The 17505-nt window shown below is 41.2% G+C and overlaps 1 protein-coding gene across 1 annotated transcript; it reads right to left on the bottom strand.

Moving 5' to 3' along the window:
• Positions 1-2216: 2216 nt before the first annotated feature.
• On the bottom strand, positions 2217-11130 carry CMTM6 (CKLF like MARVEL transmembrane domain containing 6; the record flags this gene model as incomplete). The annotated part of the gene is made up of 4 exons (XM_080340534.1): positions 2217-2817; positions 4350-4448; positions 5512-5688; positions 11008-11130. 4 exons carry the CDS (start codon positions 11128-11130, stop codon positions 2668-2670), a joined length of 549 nt encoding a protein of 182 aa, XP_080196660.1. The 3' UTR covers positions 2217-2667.
• Between the last annotated feature and the right edge of the window lie 6375 nt (positions 11131-17505).

Genomic DNA, 17505 nt, shown 5'->3' with positions numbered 1-17505 from the left:
AAAGTCTGCTCTGAGCTGTTTTCCTTAGCTGATGGCAACGCCTGCATCCCTTTCAGTCAGAGATGGAATCTGATCCTCAAAATCTATACACGGATCGGTCAGTTGGTGAGAGAATGGGTATAAACTTGGAACAGCTAAAATGAAAACTACAAACACGCCAAAATCCCCTCACTCTAACATTCCAAAACATGCCAGGGATGCCAGCATGTACATATTAGGAGAACACATCAAACTATTCTGCAAAGCTGGGCAGTATTTGTTTAAAAAGACCTAATGGTCAGATCCTGGGAGTCAGGAGAACCTGGTCTGTCGCTTCTTCTGACACCAACTCCTTGTGACACCTTTTCATAAAAATAACTTGCTCTGTATTTCAGTTTCTCTGTTAAGTATCAGTAGTAGATATCATAGATAGGTAGGTCAAGGCAGAGAGATGACAGTACAGATTATTTTCAGTAACAGGAATGGACACCAATAGCAAAGCACTTAGGTGGCGAAAAGTCTATAGAAAAAGCAACCAAAACCCAGAATTCTCTTCATGCATTTTCAAACTGAAAAAATTACACGAAAAATCATCTCAAGAGAAAAGTGCCATCATGGTGCTGCATTGCTTAATAAATACCAGCAGCACATTGTTACTACTACACTATATTTACAGCTTTTAATTATAGACCAAGATTTAGAGACTACAGACATTTTGATGTGAAAACAAATTCAGTAGAATCCTGGGCAACAAACAAACAATAACAAAAAAAACACCCTTAGAATGTTCATCATAGATATGGGCACAATTCCCAAAGTAAGACATTGCAAATCACAGCAGGGAGATGGCAAGTTTCATATCACCAGTAACACTGCTTGTAAACAAAACATCTCCAATCTACCCAGTTTTCAGAGACAGCTACAGCAAGCTCTGTACATGTAGACTGAGATGAGGTTTTATTGCAAATGGACACTAATAAATACAAAAAAAGCCAGTTCAAAGAGCATTTCTTTGCAAAGCAGGAAATTTGATGAAGGAAATTATGGCTTTTATGCATGGCTCTGAAACGGAGATACAGCTTAAACCTGATGCTTCACGTCACCTGTCAAAATTTTATATCCTCCAAGCAAAGTGTAGTGTTAGGCTTAAGTCTCAGAGCTTAGAGAGAGAAAATCACAAACTCACATTCATCAGAAAGTGGCAGCACTGGAAATAAAGAACTTTGACCTTCTGTTACAGTCCTTTGTCTTACAACAGCTTCCTCATCTGTTTCCAAATACGGCTTGCTCAGCCAATTTCTGGAGGGCTTAGTCTCAATGCTGCCACAACAGGTTACAGGACTATAAATTTGTCAGACTAGGGTATTGATGAAATGGAATTAATGCCTGGAAGACACGGAAAATGTCATGAGCACTCAAACAAGAATTGTTTTTGCATAATCAGCTTTTTTCTCATTTGCTTTGGTATTTTGGAACATCTCCTGGCTTACAGCAATTTGCTCTGCTTTTAAACGCTTTCCTCTTAAGCGAGGTCTAGCAGTCTTGTTTCTGCCTCAGACATCTGAAAAACACTTTTTCATGGCTCCCTTTATTTTATAGACATCAACATCTGGCCTGATAACATCTGTCGCCTGTCTGATGTGCACTGCATCAGTAGCGTTTCTTGCAGTCCTATAGCTGGCTGCTTTTCAGACAAAGGGTACAAGTACTTATTTACCTGTTTACCAACTGAGCTAGTCAGTAGCAAGACATCTCACGCTAGTGCCATATTTATAAAAAAACCCAGAAAATGGTGGGGTCCATAACCATTCTGGCAAAAATTACTGTTAACTATGCATAAGCAAGCTCCATACAGTATTAACATTGAGAGGAATATTCACCAGGATAGTACCAACATGTTTTAATGTTCTCCCCATTGATGTTCAATTGCTACTTTTGAGATGACTTTTTGAAAAGATTTATTCTTAATCTTTTTCCTCTCACAGCTGGCTTCTCAAGTTTCTTTCTGTGACTTTTATAGAGCTTGAAACAATCTGAAATAAGATTCTGGCATACAAGTCCGAACTTTGACAATTATGGGGTGCAAAACTCTCTTCTTAATATACTGTTACACACCCCATAAAACCCCTACACCCACTATCCCATTGAACTGATCTCCAGAGACAGATCTGAGACACATAAATAGTAAAACCAAAACAAAGCCCTCTATGTAAGGACAAGCATTTCTGTAAGGCCCCAGTTAGGCATCCCTTTTACATTCACAGTTTGACCAGTAAGTACAAGAATGAATTCTGCTATGCTAATTTAAAACTTGTAACAGAAGTATCTGGTCCATTTATACAGAAAATATCTTTAGGGTATAGCTCAAAATTTAAGCATCACACGTTAACCTTTATTAGTCACCTCTGTCAAAATCAAATCAGCACCCACTTGTCCTTAAGTTATTCTATTTAGACACAAGTTTTTTAGTGGATGTCACTTGGACAGGTGGCAAAACCAGTTACTAAGCAGGACCAGTTACCTTAGAACATGATGCTCAAGGTGCCATTACTTGATCTAAGGATCTATAAAAATTTGTGATACAAAATTGATTAGAGTGAAGAGACAGAAGTTGTTACCTACGGTGCACTGAAAAGTTTGTTTTAGTTTGCTCCATTAAGAAAAAAAAAGAAAAAGAACTGCAGAAAGTTAGCTTTGTTTATTCAGGGGCTGATTTTCTGTGGCACTCTGAGTGTTGCCAGGATTTTCAGTGTGTCCACTGATGTTTTGTTTCCGACTGTGAAAATGCTCTGTAATAACTTCAGCTAAAAATGCAAAACTTGCAAAAAATCCAAATGCCTGTGAAAGTGAAAAGAATACATGATTTTAAAATGTACAAACATTAACAGTATTCTAACATTGTTTGGAGAGATTTGATGGACTGCTTACATATGTTAAGAACGCTTATATATTAAAATTACAGTCCTGAAGTCAGTGGTTCCATTTAAATTAGTAACAGATCAGAAATCATAATTTTAGCACATTTAATGCAAAAGTTTTAGTACATTTAATGCAGAAGTTTCTACAGTTCTTATTCCCTTAATCACCCTTGAACCATACAATATATTCTGAACAGCCCTTAAGAGTAAAAGTATATTCATTTTATTGCAAAACTTAGTTATTAAAGAAGCATGGCATTGGTGGTATAGCAGGGTATTTATCCAAGAGGTGACTGCTGATTCACAGGACTAAGTGAAGAAGAGTAACACGTGGAAGGTGAAGGGAGGGAAGATCTGCAGAGCCCAAGCAAGTCCTTGCTGGGTCAGCAAGGGAGGGTGAAATGACATTTTGTTAATGACATTTCATTATTAGTCATGGCAAGATAGTATAAGGAGAAGGTTGGGTTTAGCAGCTTCTTTCAAACAAGTAACCATGCACATGCATTATTTTAACTTTTACCTAAATTTTACAGAACTGGTTTGCCCCAAAGCAATTTGACACTACTAAGTCTTAAATCAAAATAGGGGTTTTTTTATTTCAGCTGCAGAAAAAAAAAAAAATCTGAAAGACTTCATACTCAAACCATTAGGTTTGAATCTATCAGCATCACAGAAGATGACGAAACAAAAGTGTGTCTCTCTAATAGCGTGTGCTGTTTGCGGAACAGAATTATTTTGCTTTCTTTTCTAACTAATTTCTTCCTCATTTGAGAATAAAATCAAAATTTCATCTCTCAAACTCACATATTCACAATTCCAAGGTTATTCAACAGAAGTGCCAAATGAGTGAGGAATTACAACATCCACAGGATCCCAAAGCCTCTTCAGAGTCCCCTGGGAGATGCAAGTCCTGTTGCTCTTCTATTTCTGTCACTGAGGAAACTGCTGCTCTTACTGCAGCCTTTGCAAGTCAGCATTCTCCACATATTGCTTTATAATGTCTGGCAAAAGACGTGGTTTCTTGCTGACTTTGTGAGGGGGTGGCATTATGAAAGGACAATTGAGGAAAAAAGCAGGCATTTCAGAGAAAGGGTATCAGAGAACTGGGGAAGCTGTGAGACCTGGCAACGTCAACACAGTGGCAGATGACAGGGAAGAATACGGAGCCAAGGCAGGGGAGTCTGAGGAACGCAAAAGCAAGCCAAAAATGCTGGGGAGCCACAAGTAAGTGCACATAGAGCTTCCCAGTAATCCTGAGGAATGCCTGCTCTTTCAATTTCCTACAGGAATTTTCTGGAAGGTCAGAAATAGCTAATTCCTCCAGAAACACTGCAACACACTGAATTCTGTTCTCTGCTCAGTTTCTTCCCTGCAAATGGAGTGAGGTTTAGACAGCAGAGAAATTAACACGCAAGATAAATACACAGTAAATGACGCAATTTTAAGACTTACACATGCAGCTTTTTCCACAGCAGACCCAGAGTTGGTCACAACAAACACTATTGACGCTATCAGAAAAAAGACACCTATGGCTGACATGGTCCAAAAATTCTGCAAATGTAAAAATAAAGAATATTATAGAACTGTAGATTATACTACCTGAAAAAGAACAAGCATCACAATAGCAGCTGAGTTAACTTGCCAGTGAATTTATGCTTTGAAACTTTGATGCTAATGGGAGCTTCAGGAATTATATTTTACAGCTTTACTCCAAACAACATTCAGTATTATCAACTGTTTAAGAGTCTGCATTACATACTCCCCTGTTTTTGTCTTCTTTAATTATTTCATTCATTTCATCTCACTTCTTTCACAATCAAATTCAAGCTTAGGTCAACCATACTAGTATTATTCCCTATGTAAAACATTTAGGAAACCAGAAACCAGAATTAAATGTGCTCATTCATATCTCTTACTACACTCCCTTATCTCTACCTCATGTAAAAAAATCTGCTGTTTGCTTTGAAGACAAATAGGAAGGATGCTCCTAAGACACTATAATATTCTTATTGATTTTACAGAGCAACTTTGTGCCACTGCTTTATCTTCTGAAACATAAAAGCATGAACTGTAGCAAGTATGATTATTACCAAAAATAAGGTAAGATACACCCAGTAGGAAAACAGATAGGGTAAACATGCAAATGACAAGTATCATGCTGGCAGTGAACTGGGCTCCGTGTATGTACATATATATGCAATGACTAGGTAGTGGTGTTAGTCTGTGTGAAAGACTTTCATACAAGTCCCACAATCCTGCGGGTAACCCATATGACAATGTTGGAAAAGTTGTCAGTATAAAAGAGACTTCTCTGGAGACATTCAAAACCCACCTGGATACATTTCTGTGCGATCTTCGCTGTGGGAACCTGCTTTAGCAGGTGGGTTGGACTAGACGATCTCCAGAGGTCCCTTCCAAACCAAGTCTGTGCTTCTGTGAAAGCTGTCTCATTTTTTAACTACAGGCTACTTTAATATACCCTTTAAATAGAAAAGGAGATTCATTCTGCGTAGCCTTTTTTACTCTACTATAGTCTCTAAGCACTTAAAAGAAATGGTTTTGCTTAAAAGAAATAAAACCAACAACGCACAAACAAAACTAAAAAAATCCTTACCACTCTCTGTACTTTATCTTCTCCAAGTGTTTCATATACATCAGTGCAATACACACACAGGATGAGTAGGCTCAAAAGAAAGGCACTGCAGCTTATGAATTCAAAGAAGTAAAGTCCACCACACTTGATACAATCCTCCACAATTTCTTCCAAAATAACAGCCAGAAGAGAGAGAATCTGCAAACAAATAACATGCTTGAGTTGGATCAAGTCTCTAATATCTTCAGCAAATAGACATCTCTGATATGAACATTAATAAACACAGCTGTAAGGAAAAATCCTTAACCTACAATGAACCTGGTAAAATTCTGCACTAATTTTTTACAGGCAAAAATAATTATATAGTGACACGGTTTACACTTGATGTTAAAGTTGGTCAATAAACTACATTTGTGTAAGCTGAGCACATACCGCCAAATACAGGCTTCTTGAATAGACCGTCAATATTCCTGATTTGTGGTTTTGTGCAATTGCCATTTGGAAGCAAACGGGGCCGCAGCGTGGCAAACATGCACCCTGCTCAGAACGAGCAAAATGCTATTGCTTACTACTTATAATTGCCCTTGATTTTAAATGCATTTGGGTTCAGGGTAGAGGGACAAACTGGATGGCATTGACAGAGTCGGCTCCCTCCCTGAAGTTTACAGCTGATGTTAACCTCCCTTGATAAACTTCCGAGAAAGTACATGTAGTTAATAGCTCACTTGCTCATGACCCATTAACGGCAGCTCAGCTCTACGTGTAGGAACCAAAACTTTAAACTATGTTTAAGCTATGTTGGACAGTGTTTAGTCTACACAGAAACTTATGTTCACCTTCCTGCCACAGTATGTTTCGAGGAAATAAAACATACCTGTACAGTCACCATACATCTGCTGCTAGATTTTCTACTATCTCATTGCACAAGAATATTGCTTTATTTAAATGTTCTCTCATTTTGGCCACTTCTTGCTGGTTTCCTTCATCCCATAAAGCTGACATAGGATTATAGATCCTTGTAAAGAAGGACTTCACCAAATTAAATCAAACCATTAGTAGGAATCAGACTCGGTCATAAAATTGAGACTGATATAAGGATGATGATCGTATTTTTAATCAGAGTATATGGGCAATAATGAGGTTGACAGTTTTTCTTTAAGAAAAAAAACATCTAAAATTCAGAATTGTTCTTGGAAAATAACCTGACAGTAAAAGTAAAACCAGCGATTTAGCACATGGGAACTGTAAACTACCCCTGCTAAGCCAGACCTCAGAAGGGCATTTCAAAGCATCATGTTTTGAAAACACTGCACTTGTATAAAGTAAATAGGATCTCAAGAAAGGGAAAGAACCTAAGCTGGGGAACTGCAACACAACTATCAGGCCTCCGCATACTTCCCTTCCCTCCTGCAGAGGCTGGCAAGGCAAACTTCTCAGCAGCCCTCACACCTAAAACAGTGACAACAGCAGCTGTCTAAGGAGTATTTTGAACTCTGGATTTCCAATTTTTACGTATTTTTTTGCATTTCAAAATATGTGCTTACAACTGCGTCCAATGACTTTCAGTTTAATGTTTTTCTCCAGGTCAATTAAAGTGCAAGATACACTTTCACATATAGTTCTAGCTCTTTTTATCAGCACTGAAAACTGAATGCCATCATTTTCAACTGGGTTGAAACAGAACAGAAAGGAAATAAACCTGCCTTTTAAAGAATTTATAAACCCAGATAACCATAATATGATCTACATAAGGGAAAAAAACCCCTCTCCACTGAGTGTACAAAGAAGTAGAAAAAAATCCCACTTGAAGAGTAGCTATAAAGGGTTCAGTGTCACAGAAATGAGATTTAGCAAGTAGAGTCCTATGTGACACTCGTCCAAGTCAATATTCAATTTTTTATTAATAAGCTGAATAGCAAAATAGATTACATCATTTAAAAAGCTTTGGCTTGAAGAATTTTGATTAAAGCCGTGTATCAACAGCACATTTATAAGCTGCCAGAGAGTTTTGCTTAGGTTTCTTGCTTCCTGCTATCACTAAGAGAAACAAAAGGAATTACTCTCATTCTGCTATCAAAAACAAGAGTTTTAAATACCATTTAAATGCCATAAAAGTTTATATAGTATCAGCTGTGTAACATAGCAAGAAATTTTTTCGACTGTTAGCCAGATTATTGTCTCTATTATTCATCTGCATTTTCATAACATGATGCTATTACATGTGGTATAAATACATGAGCCACTTTAAACAAGCCAGGAGATTCCGTATTTTTTCATTCCCTTCCCCAAGAACTGTTCTGCCAAAGATCCACCTTTGTCTGTCAGCATTAATCCTGGGATAAGTGCAGACCTCTACAGGCTCACATGAAGCTGCCAAAGCTCCCTCTGGTTTGTTTTTATATCTGCCTTCTTCACACTGATCCCATGGAGAATCCCCAGCAGTCAATGCCCAGATTATCCCTGATATCACTACTGGTTTTGTTTGAGCTGACAATAACAAGCAGAGAGGGGCACCTCTGTAGCTCCTCAGTTTCTCGAAAGCTAAACCTTCCAGGCACCTTCCTGCACTTTGCCATATGCATGCACTGTTTGCTTTCCTATGTACTGTAAATTGAAAAGTATCATTGGAGATGCAGTTTTTAACTTTTTAGCTCTATCTGTCTGTAGGTACACCAGAAATTAAACATCTTCATCTGTGCCTTGCCAGCAATAAGTTATTCATCGATACTGACATTACCGTTAGAAGTTTCTACACAAATGTCAAGTTTCTAAAGTAGATTTAGTAAGTGAATGCTACAAAAGAATGCTTTGAAAATAAAGCAGATCAATGGACTTCCAAACAGGCCTGTGAAAATACTCAGCAGTGGTATTTCCAGTACAAAATCTTGTAATTCAGATGGCTGCATATATTAATCCTCTAAGTCTCCACAACCAAGGCTACTATAGGAAGTGAACAGTTGAGGAAAAGAGCAGATGTTTAAGACTGAATTACAATTTTCCTTTCCAGTTAGGGCAGTTTGGGTAAAGTCAAACAATAGTTGATGACAAGTATTTCTGCTTTAGATAAGAATTTGTTTCTACCTCAATCTTGGCACCATATACACTGTGCCATTTACCTCTGTGCAGAATTTGAACCAGTCACGGACTAAGAAAAACATTTCACCTACTAAAACCAAAACACAATACAACAATCTCAAAACCCATGCAATAAGCATGCCTCCCAGCATCCTTTTGGCAGCTACATTTTCCTTATTTCATTTGCCCACAAAGCTTCAAAAAACAGGCTAAGATTACAATGTATGCCATTATTATTCAAAAGAAAAGGATTTCTAAAGTTTTCTGCAGGTGATTTCACGGTATTTTGTAAAACACTTGATCACTTCTATAATAAGGGCAGCTGACTTTCTGAGTGCAATACGCGGTTTAGCAGACCACACGAGGGATTATTGGTGCATAATCCCAATAACAACCGCTATCGTAACACAAGGCTAATAGATTTTAATGACCATCACCAGCATTTCCAAAAAACAACATTTTCCCAAACCGGGAACATTTTTCTTACTGCAGATACTGAGGCTCCCACCCTCAGGAATTTCTGGGGCTTCTTCAAAGTGTTGTGACCAAGAACTCAAAGATTTGAGCATTTTCATAAAGGGATACAAAAAGGGAGGGAAAAGATGTTGGAAATTAGGAGAGTGAATGACTATAACTCCATTTTCTTTTTCCTCTCATTGAAGGACAGGCACGGGCCATAAAATGCTAATTCTTTAGGAGCATATCAAGCAGCTATCCACCCCATTTAGGAGAATAATAATTTTCCTTTTTGCTACCTAGAAAGCTTTGGCAGTAATGCCTCTGTTCAGATAAACAGTTTAAGACTGGTACGCAAGTAAATTTGCATATGTAATAGTTTCTTTTAGTCAGTGAACCTACTTATATAAATTACCTACTTGTCTGGGAGCAACAGCGAGCAGATCTTACTTTATTAATCTCCAGTAGATGAAGTACAAGTTTATGTCTTATTATATTTACTTATTTAAAGCATTTTGGGGTGTGATTTTTTTTAAATACTCTTAGAAAATATTATTTTTGGCAGCATGACCGTAATGTTTATCAGCACTCAAGAATCTTATGTTTCTGGTTGAGGGTTTTGACTGTGTACGAGATGAAGTTTAAAAACCCTATGTCCTCTTTTTTTGCAATGGTAAAGTAATGAGAAAGGATTGGAAATCACCTACAATTCCCTTGAGCATGAGACATCTGACTAAAAGCCACTTTGTTGGTGGGGAAATGTACCCTGACATACATTTTTCAGTCAGCTGCCTTTTCCCACTGTTGGTTTCACTACCTCTCTGCCTGTACTGAAGAAGGATGCTCCTCGTGTCCTTATCAGCAGCCGCACTGACACGTTTTGGAAGAGCCCATCACCGAGCACAGAACAGGAGTCTGGATCACTCGCCCAAGGGCTGAATGCGTTCAAGTATAAGGCTACATCTAGCAAAAAAGCAAGCAGAATATAAGCCTCTTATCTCCTGGTGGAACGTGCCCAACATGAAGTGACACACTGCGATGTCTTAAACAATAAGTCACCACCAACGCTGCATGTTTCTGATGCAACTTTCTACCACGAATCACAGGGGAAATGAGCGCCCCGGTTTTAGCACGGCCAGAGCAGCATGACAGGCTCACAAACGGGCTGCAGGGGTGGCAGCACACGGAGGCCCAGATGACCCAGCAAGCCCTGCTCAGTTCTTCTGCCCTACTCTGACTTTCAACCAAAGGTTTCCACCTCCTGTTTTCACCCAGCGTGGCTCCCAGTAGAAAATACTAAGTTTCCTGTGAGGCTTCCTTCTGATTTTAAACCATAAGGACAGCAGGCGGCTGAGCCTTGGTTGCACAACCATCAGGTGTCAGCACCTCCTCTTGCAGCTAGAATACGAAAAAGGAACGGGCCTGTTACTTCCCCAACATAGAATAAACTTTAACTGTACAGTCGATGCTATTATAAGGCACTGTGCCCCCTTTCCAGCTGAATCACAGGTCTGTGATGCCTCGGTGACCCAGAGCGTGACCTGACTTAGCTCAGGGCAGGCTTTCTGCTGCAAGGAGCCCTGTCCAACAGACAGACAGACAGACAGACAGACATCATTCTCCTGAAGCCTGTGTCCGGCTATCTCCCCAAGCCGGCGCTTTAACAGTGAAGAGTTTAAGCGGCAGGGGATTGCCCTAAAGCCGAAGGTCATCATAACTCGCTCGTTTCTGTACCGAAGCTGCACCCTTGGCAAGGAGGGACACCTGTAAAGCACTCAGGCGACAGCCGGTGACACGGCGGGAGCGGGCCCAGCGCCGCGCCGGCTGCTCACCCCACATCCCCCGGACGGGGCCACCTCGGGGAGACTTGCGGCCTCTCCTCACCCCGCCAGGTCGGTCGGTCGGTCAGTCAGTCAGCAGCCGCCCCGGCCCTGCTCCTCCCCGCTCTCCGCCGGCCGCGCTGAGGGGGCAGAGGTGCGGACTCACCGCTTGGAACGCTTTGGTCGGCAGGCGCCACCCGCGCAGGTGCCGCAGGGTGCAGCCGAAGGGGCGGCGGGCCGGCTTGGCCTGGGGCTCGGTGGTCTCGTTGTAGACGGCGCCGTTCTCCATGGCCGCGCCGGCTGCCGGCTGGCGGTAAAGCGAAAGCAAAAGGGCGGCGGCGGGAGGCGAGGGGAGGGGAAGGAGAAGGGGAAGGCGAGGGCCCGCCTGGCCCCGGCAGGACAAAGGCGCTTCCTGCAGCGGGCGCCATCGCTCCCCCCGGCGGCGAGCGGGAGCGGCGGCCCCGGGCGGTGCGGGGGGAAGGGGCCGCCTCAGGCTTGGGGCTCCTCTCAGGTTTTGTGAGGGGCGCTTATTAAGAACAGTTCACAAGGTTATTTACTTTCGTCCTGTCACATGAGACCATGACATCTGAAGAGTATTTTAAGCCAAAGCTTTTGGTGCTTATGTTCCTCATTATCAGTGAGTCTACCAATATAGTGCTGTACCTTTGTCAGGTTCAGCTTTTAGAAGAAGAGGTAGATAGATGATGGCAGAGCAGTGGATGTGGTCTGTCTAGATTTCAGTAAGGCATTTGACACAGTCTCCCACAGCATCCTTACAGCTAAACTGAGGAAGTGAGGTCTCGATGATGGGGTAGTGAGGTGGACTGTGAACTGGCTGAAGGGAAGAAGCCAGAGTGTCGTGGTCAATGGTGCAGAGTCCAGTTGGAGGCCTGTACCTAGTGGAGTGCCTCAGGGGTCAGTACTGGGGCCGGTATTATTCAATGTATTCATCAATGATTTGGACGAGGGAATAGAGTGCACTATCAGCAAGTTTGCTGATGACACCAAGCTGGGAGGAGTGGCTGACACGCCAGAAGGCTGTGCTGCCATCCAGCGAGACCTGGACAGGCTGGAGAGTTGGGCAGAGAAGAATTTAGTGAAATATAACAAGGGAAAGTGTAGAGTCTTGTATCTCGGCAGGAACAACCCCAGGTTCCAGTATAAGTTGGGGAATGACCTACTAGAGAGCTGTGTAGGGGAAAGGGACCTGGAGGTCCTGGTGGACAGCAGGATGACCATGAGCCAGCACTGTGCCCTTGTGGCCAGGAAGGCCAATGGCATCCTGGGGTGTATTACAAGGGTGGTAGTTAGTAGATCGAGAGAGGTTCTCCCTCCCCTCTACTCTGCCCTGGTGAGACCACACCTGGAATATTGTGTCCAGTTCTGGGCCCCTCAGTTCCAGAAGGACAGGGAACTGCTGGAGAGAGTCCAGCATAGGGCAACAAAGATGATTAAGGGAGTGGAGCATCTCCCTTATGAGGAAAGGCTGAGGGAGCTGGGCCTCTATAGTTTGGAGAAGAGAAGACTGAGGGGTGACCTTATTAATGTTTACAAATATATAAAGGGTGAGTGTCATGAGGATGGAGCCAGGCTCTTCTCAGTGACAACCAATGGTAGGACAAGGGGTAATGGGTTCAAACTGGAACACAGGAGGTTCCACTTAAATTTGAGAAGAAATTTCTTCTCAGTGAGGGTGCCAGAGCACTGGAACAGGCTGCCCAGGGAGGTTGTGGAATCGTCTTCTCTAGAGACATTCAAAACCCACCTGGACACATTCCTGTGTAACCTCATCTAGGTGTTCCTGCTCCGGCAGGGGGATTGGATTAGATGATCTTCTGAGGTCCCTTCCAATCCCTAACATTCTGTGATTCTGTGATACAGCTTTTGGTGGCAGCATAGGAGTAGATCCAGCCCATCGTATGTAAGCAAAGGTGTATTACATTCACTTTTATATTATTAATGTATTATCCACAGAAGCATTATGGTCCTCCATAGTCAAGTTCATATATACTTCACTTATTTGAATTCAGGCAAATACAATGTATTGATAGGAAGGATGGCTATTTGCTTTTTTAACCTTAGCTTTATATGTGTGTAGGGAAGAGAACAAGTTGTTCAGACACTGTCTCTCTTTCAGAGCCACGCAGTGAGGTGGAAGGATGTGTGCTACAGTGACAGGTAGGCGCTATTTTTAACTCTCCCAAAGGCCACTGTTAACAGATGGAGTAGGATGGGCCAGATAAAAGCAGTTGGGTCATACTCGGTGCTGAACGTGTACAAGTAAGCCATATGCATGACCTCTCCTGGTAAGATAACACAAGCTGGGAGAACATCATGAGGTCCCCAGGCAGGTGGGACAGACTTGTCTGTGCCATGAATGATGTTCAGCTGCAGGAATTGGCTTGAGAGCCAAATGAGTAGGGCAAGTCCTGTAATTCCCAGGGCATGGGAGTTTCCGCTAAAATACTTAAGGTATTGTCGTGGGTGTGCCCTAGCTCTTCCCTGGGGTTGGGATGAGTCTAATGTAGCTCTGCTGGCAGCATCCCAGAGAGCAGGACTGAGCAGGTGGGTGTAGTCAGTAACATTGACTGTTATGACTTGAGTCCCCTGTGCCTTTATTATATTTTTTTACCTTAGTACATTATAAATAAGATTACATTACAAGGCTGGCATCTTTCTTCTGAAGGAAATTCCCTTTTTGTTTTGTTACTTGATAATATCTTAAACCTGGCTGAATAACTCCAAAGCCACAAAGTGTGTGACTAGGCTGTGGTCTATTCTAAGGGAGACAGGACAGAGACAGAAGCAGTTGTCAGTTCTCCTTTTAACGTGTTCAGTAGCATCTAAAGCTATTCTGTAGTTGTTGTTTTTTAAATCCTGACCGATGTCTTAATGCAGCATTGCTACATTATGAACACAGATGTTAGTATTGAAGACAACTGTCTTGACAGACTGCTTTCCAAGAAGTCACAGAAACACAACAAAAGCCTTCAAAGAGAAAATATACAGCAACCTTTTTCTAGGTACAAGTCTGTAAGACTTGTTTTTCCTGTTCAGGCCTTCTCCAGGAAATACATATCATTCAAAGCCTAACTTACTTAGGCCACTTTATTTATTTATTAATATAAGGAGGTGTGTGAAAAGCAAAACAACAGCAAAGCTACAGGAACTATAGGATTATGTGACAGAGAAGGAATGAAAACAGAGCAACAGCACAGAACCTGGTAGTTTCAAAGTACTTCAGGCATTATGTTAAAACATACAAATGCTGCTGTTCACACAAACGGGTGTTCTTTACCCTTTTCATCAGAACTGTCTTTCAAGTACGGTATCCTTCCTTTAAAGAGGGAATGCAAATCAAAATAGTTATGATAAATAACAACCCTGTTTAATGCAGATAACTGTAATTAACTGGCTATGATGTAATGGAAATCTCATTCCAGATGTACCTCTATGCATTTTCTTCTGTTGATGGGCTGCACCTGACAGAGTTTTCCAAAAAGATGAGTCTTTCTTACCTGCCATCATGGCCTCTGTTGCAATGGCAGAACCAGAGCTAAAGGCAGGACATGGAGGCAGAGAGGCAGCCCTTGGAGTTAGATCCTGCGCTACGGTAACATCCCCAGACAGCCAGGCAGAGAGTGGGAGATGGGTGGAAGCAGATTAGTGATGAGTGACCTAGTTTTCTCCCTCATTACATCTTCTTCAAAGATACCCACCATAGTGACCAAAAAGCAATACCAATTAAGTTGGGAAAGCTACCTCATTAGGGGAGATTAGTGTACACACTATAGCTGTACAGCACAGTTACCACTCAATGCCACTTACATTGAAATAATTTACAAAGAAGTGTGACTGGAGCTCCTTGAAGCAGTTCAGTAAATGTCCTCCACCGGAATAAAGGAGATACAGGCCAGGGCCGCATCACTGTTTTCATAAAGTGATGCCTCAGTGGCTCTTTGGCCCTCGCTTTGTGCTGCGTTATAGTGCAGTGCTGAAGCCTGAATCCCTTACACTCAGGATCAGCAGCAGAGCTCCACTGATCTGACTTGTCCCTAATGAATATTCTCCTTTTCACATGCTCACAAATACAGTTGTAGGTTTGGTTTTTTTTTTTTTGCTTTTCTTCTCAGAGGGTGAGGGAGAAGGAAACAGAGGAATAGGAAAGCAGCATAAGAGCCCAAACCACTGAAGGAGTCAGACTGAGTTTCACCTGAAGGGTGGTGAGGTTAATTGGTACTGCACAACTTGAGGAGCTCCACTGAAGTCAGCCAGTTGGAGGCACAGCTCTCTCCCTGTTTTTGGCTCTGGTGTTCCCATACGGGCATCTCAACAGCTTTTGTTCATGACTCTAGCCCTGTGTATTAAATGAAATAAATACAGGGTGATGAACTAGCAAATGGAATATACCAAGTACGGTGGCAAAGAGCTCAGAAAAGACTTGAACATGCTGCAACTTCAGCTCTTGAGGCTCTATTTTTGGTCTCAGTATTGCAACTGAACTCCACAAACCCCGATCACCATACTTATGTGCAAGAATGTGTGATTTTTAAACAGCTGAGGAAGACGAATTAGCATTTTTATCAGCTATTTCTGAATATCTCTTACGGCACAAGAGAAAAAAAAGCCTTCAACTCTCCATATTTCCCAAATGCGGGGTTAGGCCAACTCCTGTAAGTGGTTTTCTGTGTGTCTGCATGGCATAGAAAAGCATAAAGCCATGAGGTGCTCAATAGGCAACAGTTCTCCAGCTGCGGGTGTCCTGCTGCACATTACATTTGTTCCCCAAGAAGAGGCGGCAGCCCCACAGGCTGGTACTTGCACTTGAGATGTATCACTAGAAATTTAAGGTTAGTATAGTATGGTACATATCCATATAACCTAAAAGTCAGATGCACATGTCAGAGACTGACATTTTAAGCTGAAAAATATGAACTGTCTGGAAATAAAGTGGCCATTTACTCAAAAATTTCAAGCTTAAAATCTGTAGAACAGCTTTATTACAAGCGGTATACTCAAAGAACTGACATAGGAACACGGTAGAGAGGATGAGGAAGAGGAGATTTGTAGAATTCCCCCCAAACAGTTTAATTTGAAGCTAATCAGCTCCTTGCCTACACAGAACTAGCCCTGAAAGTCCAAGGGAATTTATTTGGTTTACTTATTTTGTAGTGTTTTTGCAGTATTTATACTGCAAAGCATTTAAAAAGTATTCATTTTTCTTTATGAAAAATCATCTCCTGTAGTTCTCATAGATACCTCTTTGGTTTCTGCATCTTGTGTGCTAGACTGACATTGTAGTATTAAAGGCACACAAGAGTAGAAGAGCTGATTAGAAGCCAAATTCAAATTGTTTGTGCTTTTATTGTTTTTAAAACTGGGGTCATCATAAACCTAACCCACCCATAGCATAGGGCATGGAAGCACAATAAAGGATTATGCAGAACTATTGTTGCCAAATTAGCTTAATTGTTTTACCTAATTTATTTCTTACTCATTTTTGGTGCCTGACTTGATGGTGTACATTCTGTGAAAAGGGCTTTCTGTCACAGATTCCTTTTGCATGATAGTTCTGGTAAATCCTACCTTCATTGTCTACTCTCATCAAAGCAGTGGTCAGGGGAATTGCAAGTCAAGAAGACAGAACAACCGGCCTAGTAGTCTTGGTCTCATCAGAGTGGAACAAGAAGCCAAAGCCGTCAGGTTAAGCAGAAACACATTCCCAGATGTTTTCCTTCTGTGGTAAAATACCTTAAAGTATTATTTTTTTCCCCCAAACAGCTGAGCAGGCTGTAGGTACATAGTGACAGCATTAAGATAATTTGAACTTTAAGGAGGGGAGCAGGCTACTTTAGTCTTATAGAATGAACAGGCACGGTAGAGACGGACACCAAGTTCATACTTAGCCTTTTTTGTAAACAATAGTAAAAAAATAAAACAGCTATCAGGGTTTAGGGAAGAAATACATTTTAGAAGCTTTAAATATGCAGAAGTGATATTTTGCCAACTTTAAGAAGTGAAATTATAGTGAGTCACCAGTAAGGTTTTCTGCTGTCTCAGCCTCCACAAAAAAGGGCACCTAGTGCAATAACTCTTAATATATTACATCTAGTAATAGATTTCAGTTTCAGAAAGCGTATTGTGCTTTGACAGATGCTGAAATTAACTAAATTAAAGATGTCAGGAGCTACAGTTTTATTTCAAAAACTCAGACAATGCCAACTAGTTTAAGAAATTGCCTACAATTCAAAGTTTCATCCTACTAACACACACCACCGCAGATGTACAAGGAAGTGGACTAGTGATGTGATTTCCTTTCAGGAAGTTTGCATACAGAATCTACAGAAATGTTCTGATCCCGATGCATGCCATGCTTCCATTATTGGATGCCTAGTTTTTATTTTCTTCAAGATGTAATTTATTCAATATAGTTGTTCATCAGCAGGTGATGCATTTCTCCATGTGCCACCTTTACTGCATCACTACCATAAGCAACATTTTAAGGACTCAAATTTGAACAACTGATCTGTAGTTAAGAATCTCTTCTGAAACTTGTCAGTCCACAATTCAAGATTCTGAGTCAATTTTAACAAACACACTTTAGAGAGTTAAATGTGCAACAACATATGTGTTGTTCTTAAGTAAATTTAGGTATTTTGAAAAT

Source organism: Nesoenas mayeri (assembly GCF_963082525.1).
Source record: "Nesoenas mayeri genome assembly, chromosome: 2".
NCBI classification, from domain to species: domain Eukaryota; kingdom Metazoa; phylum Chordata; class Aves; order Columbiformes; family Columbidae; genus Nesoenas; species Nesoenas mayeri.
Note: the sequence above shows the minus strand (reverse complement) of the source record. Positions and strands in the feature narration are given on the sequence as shown.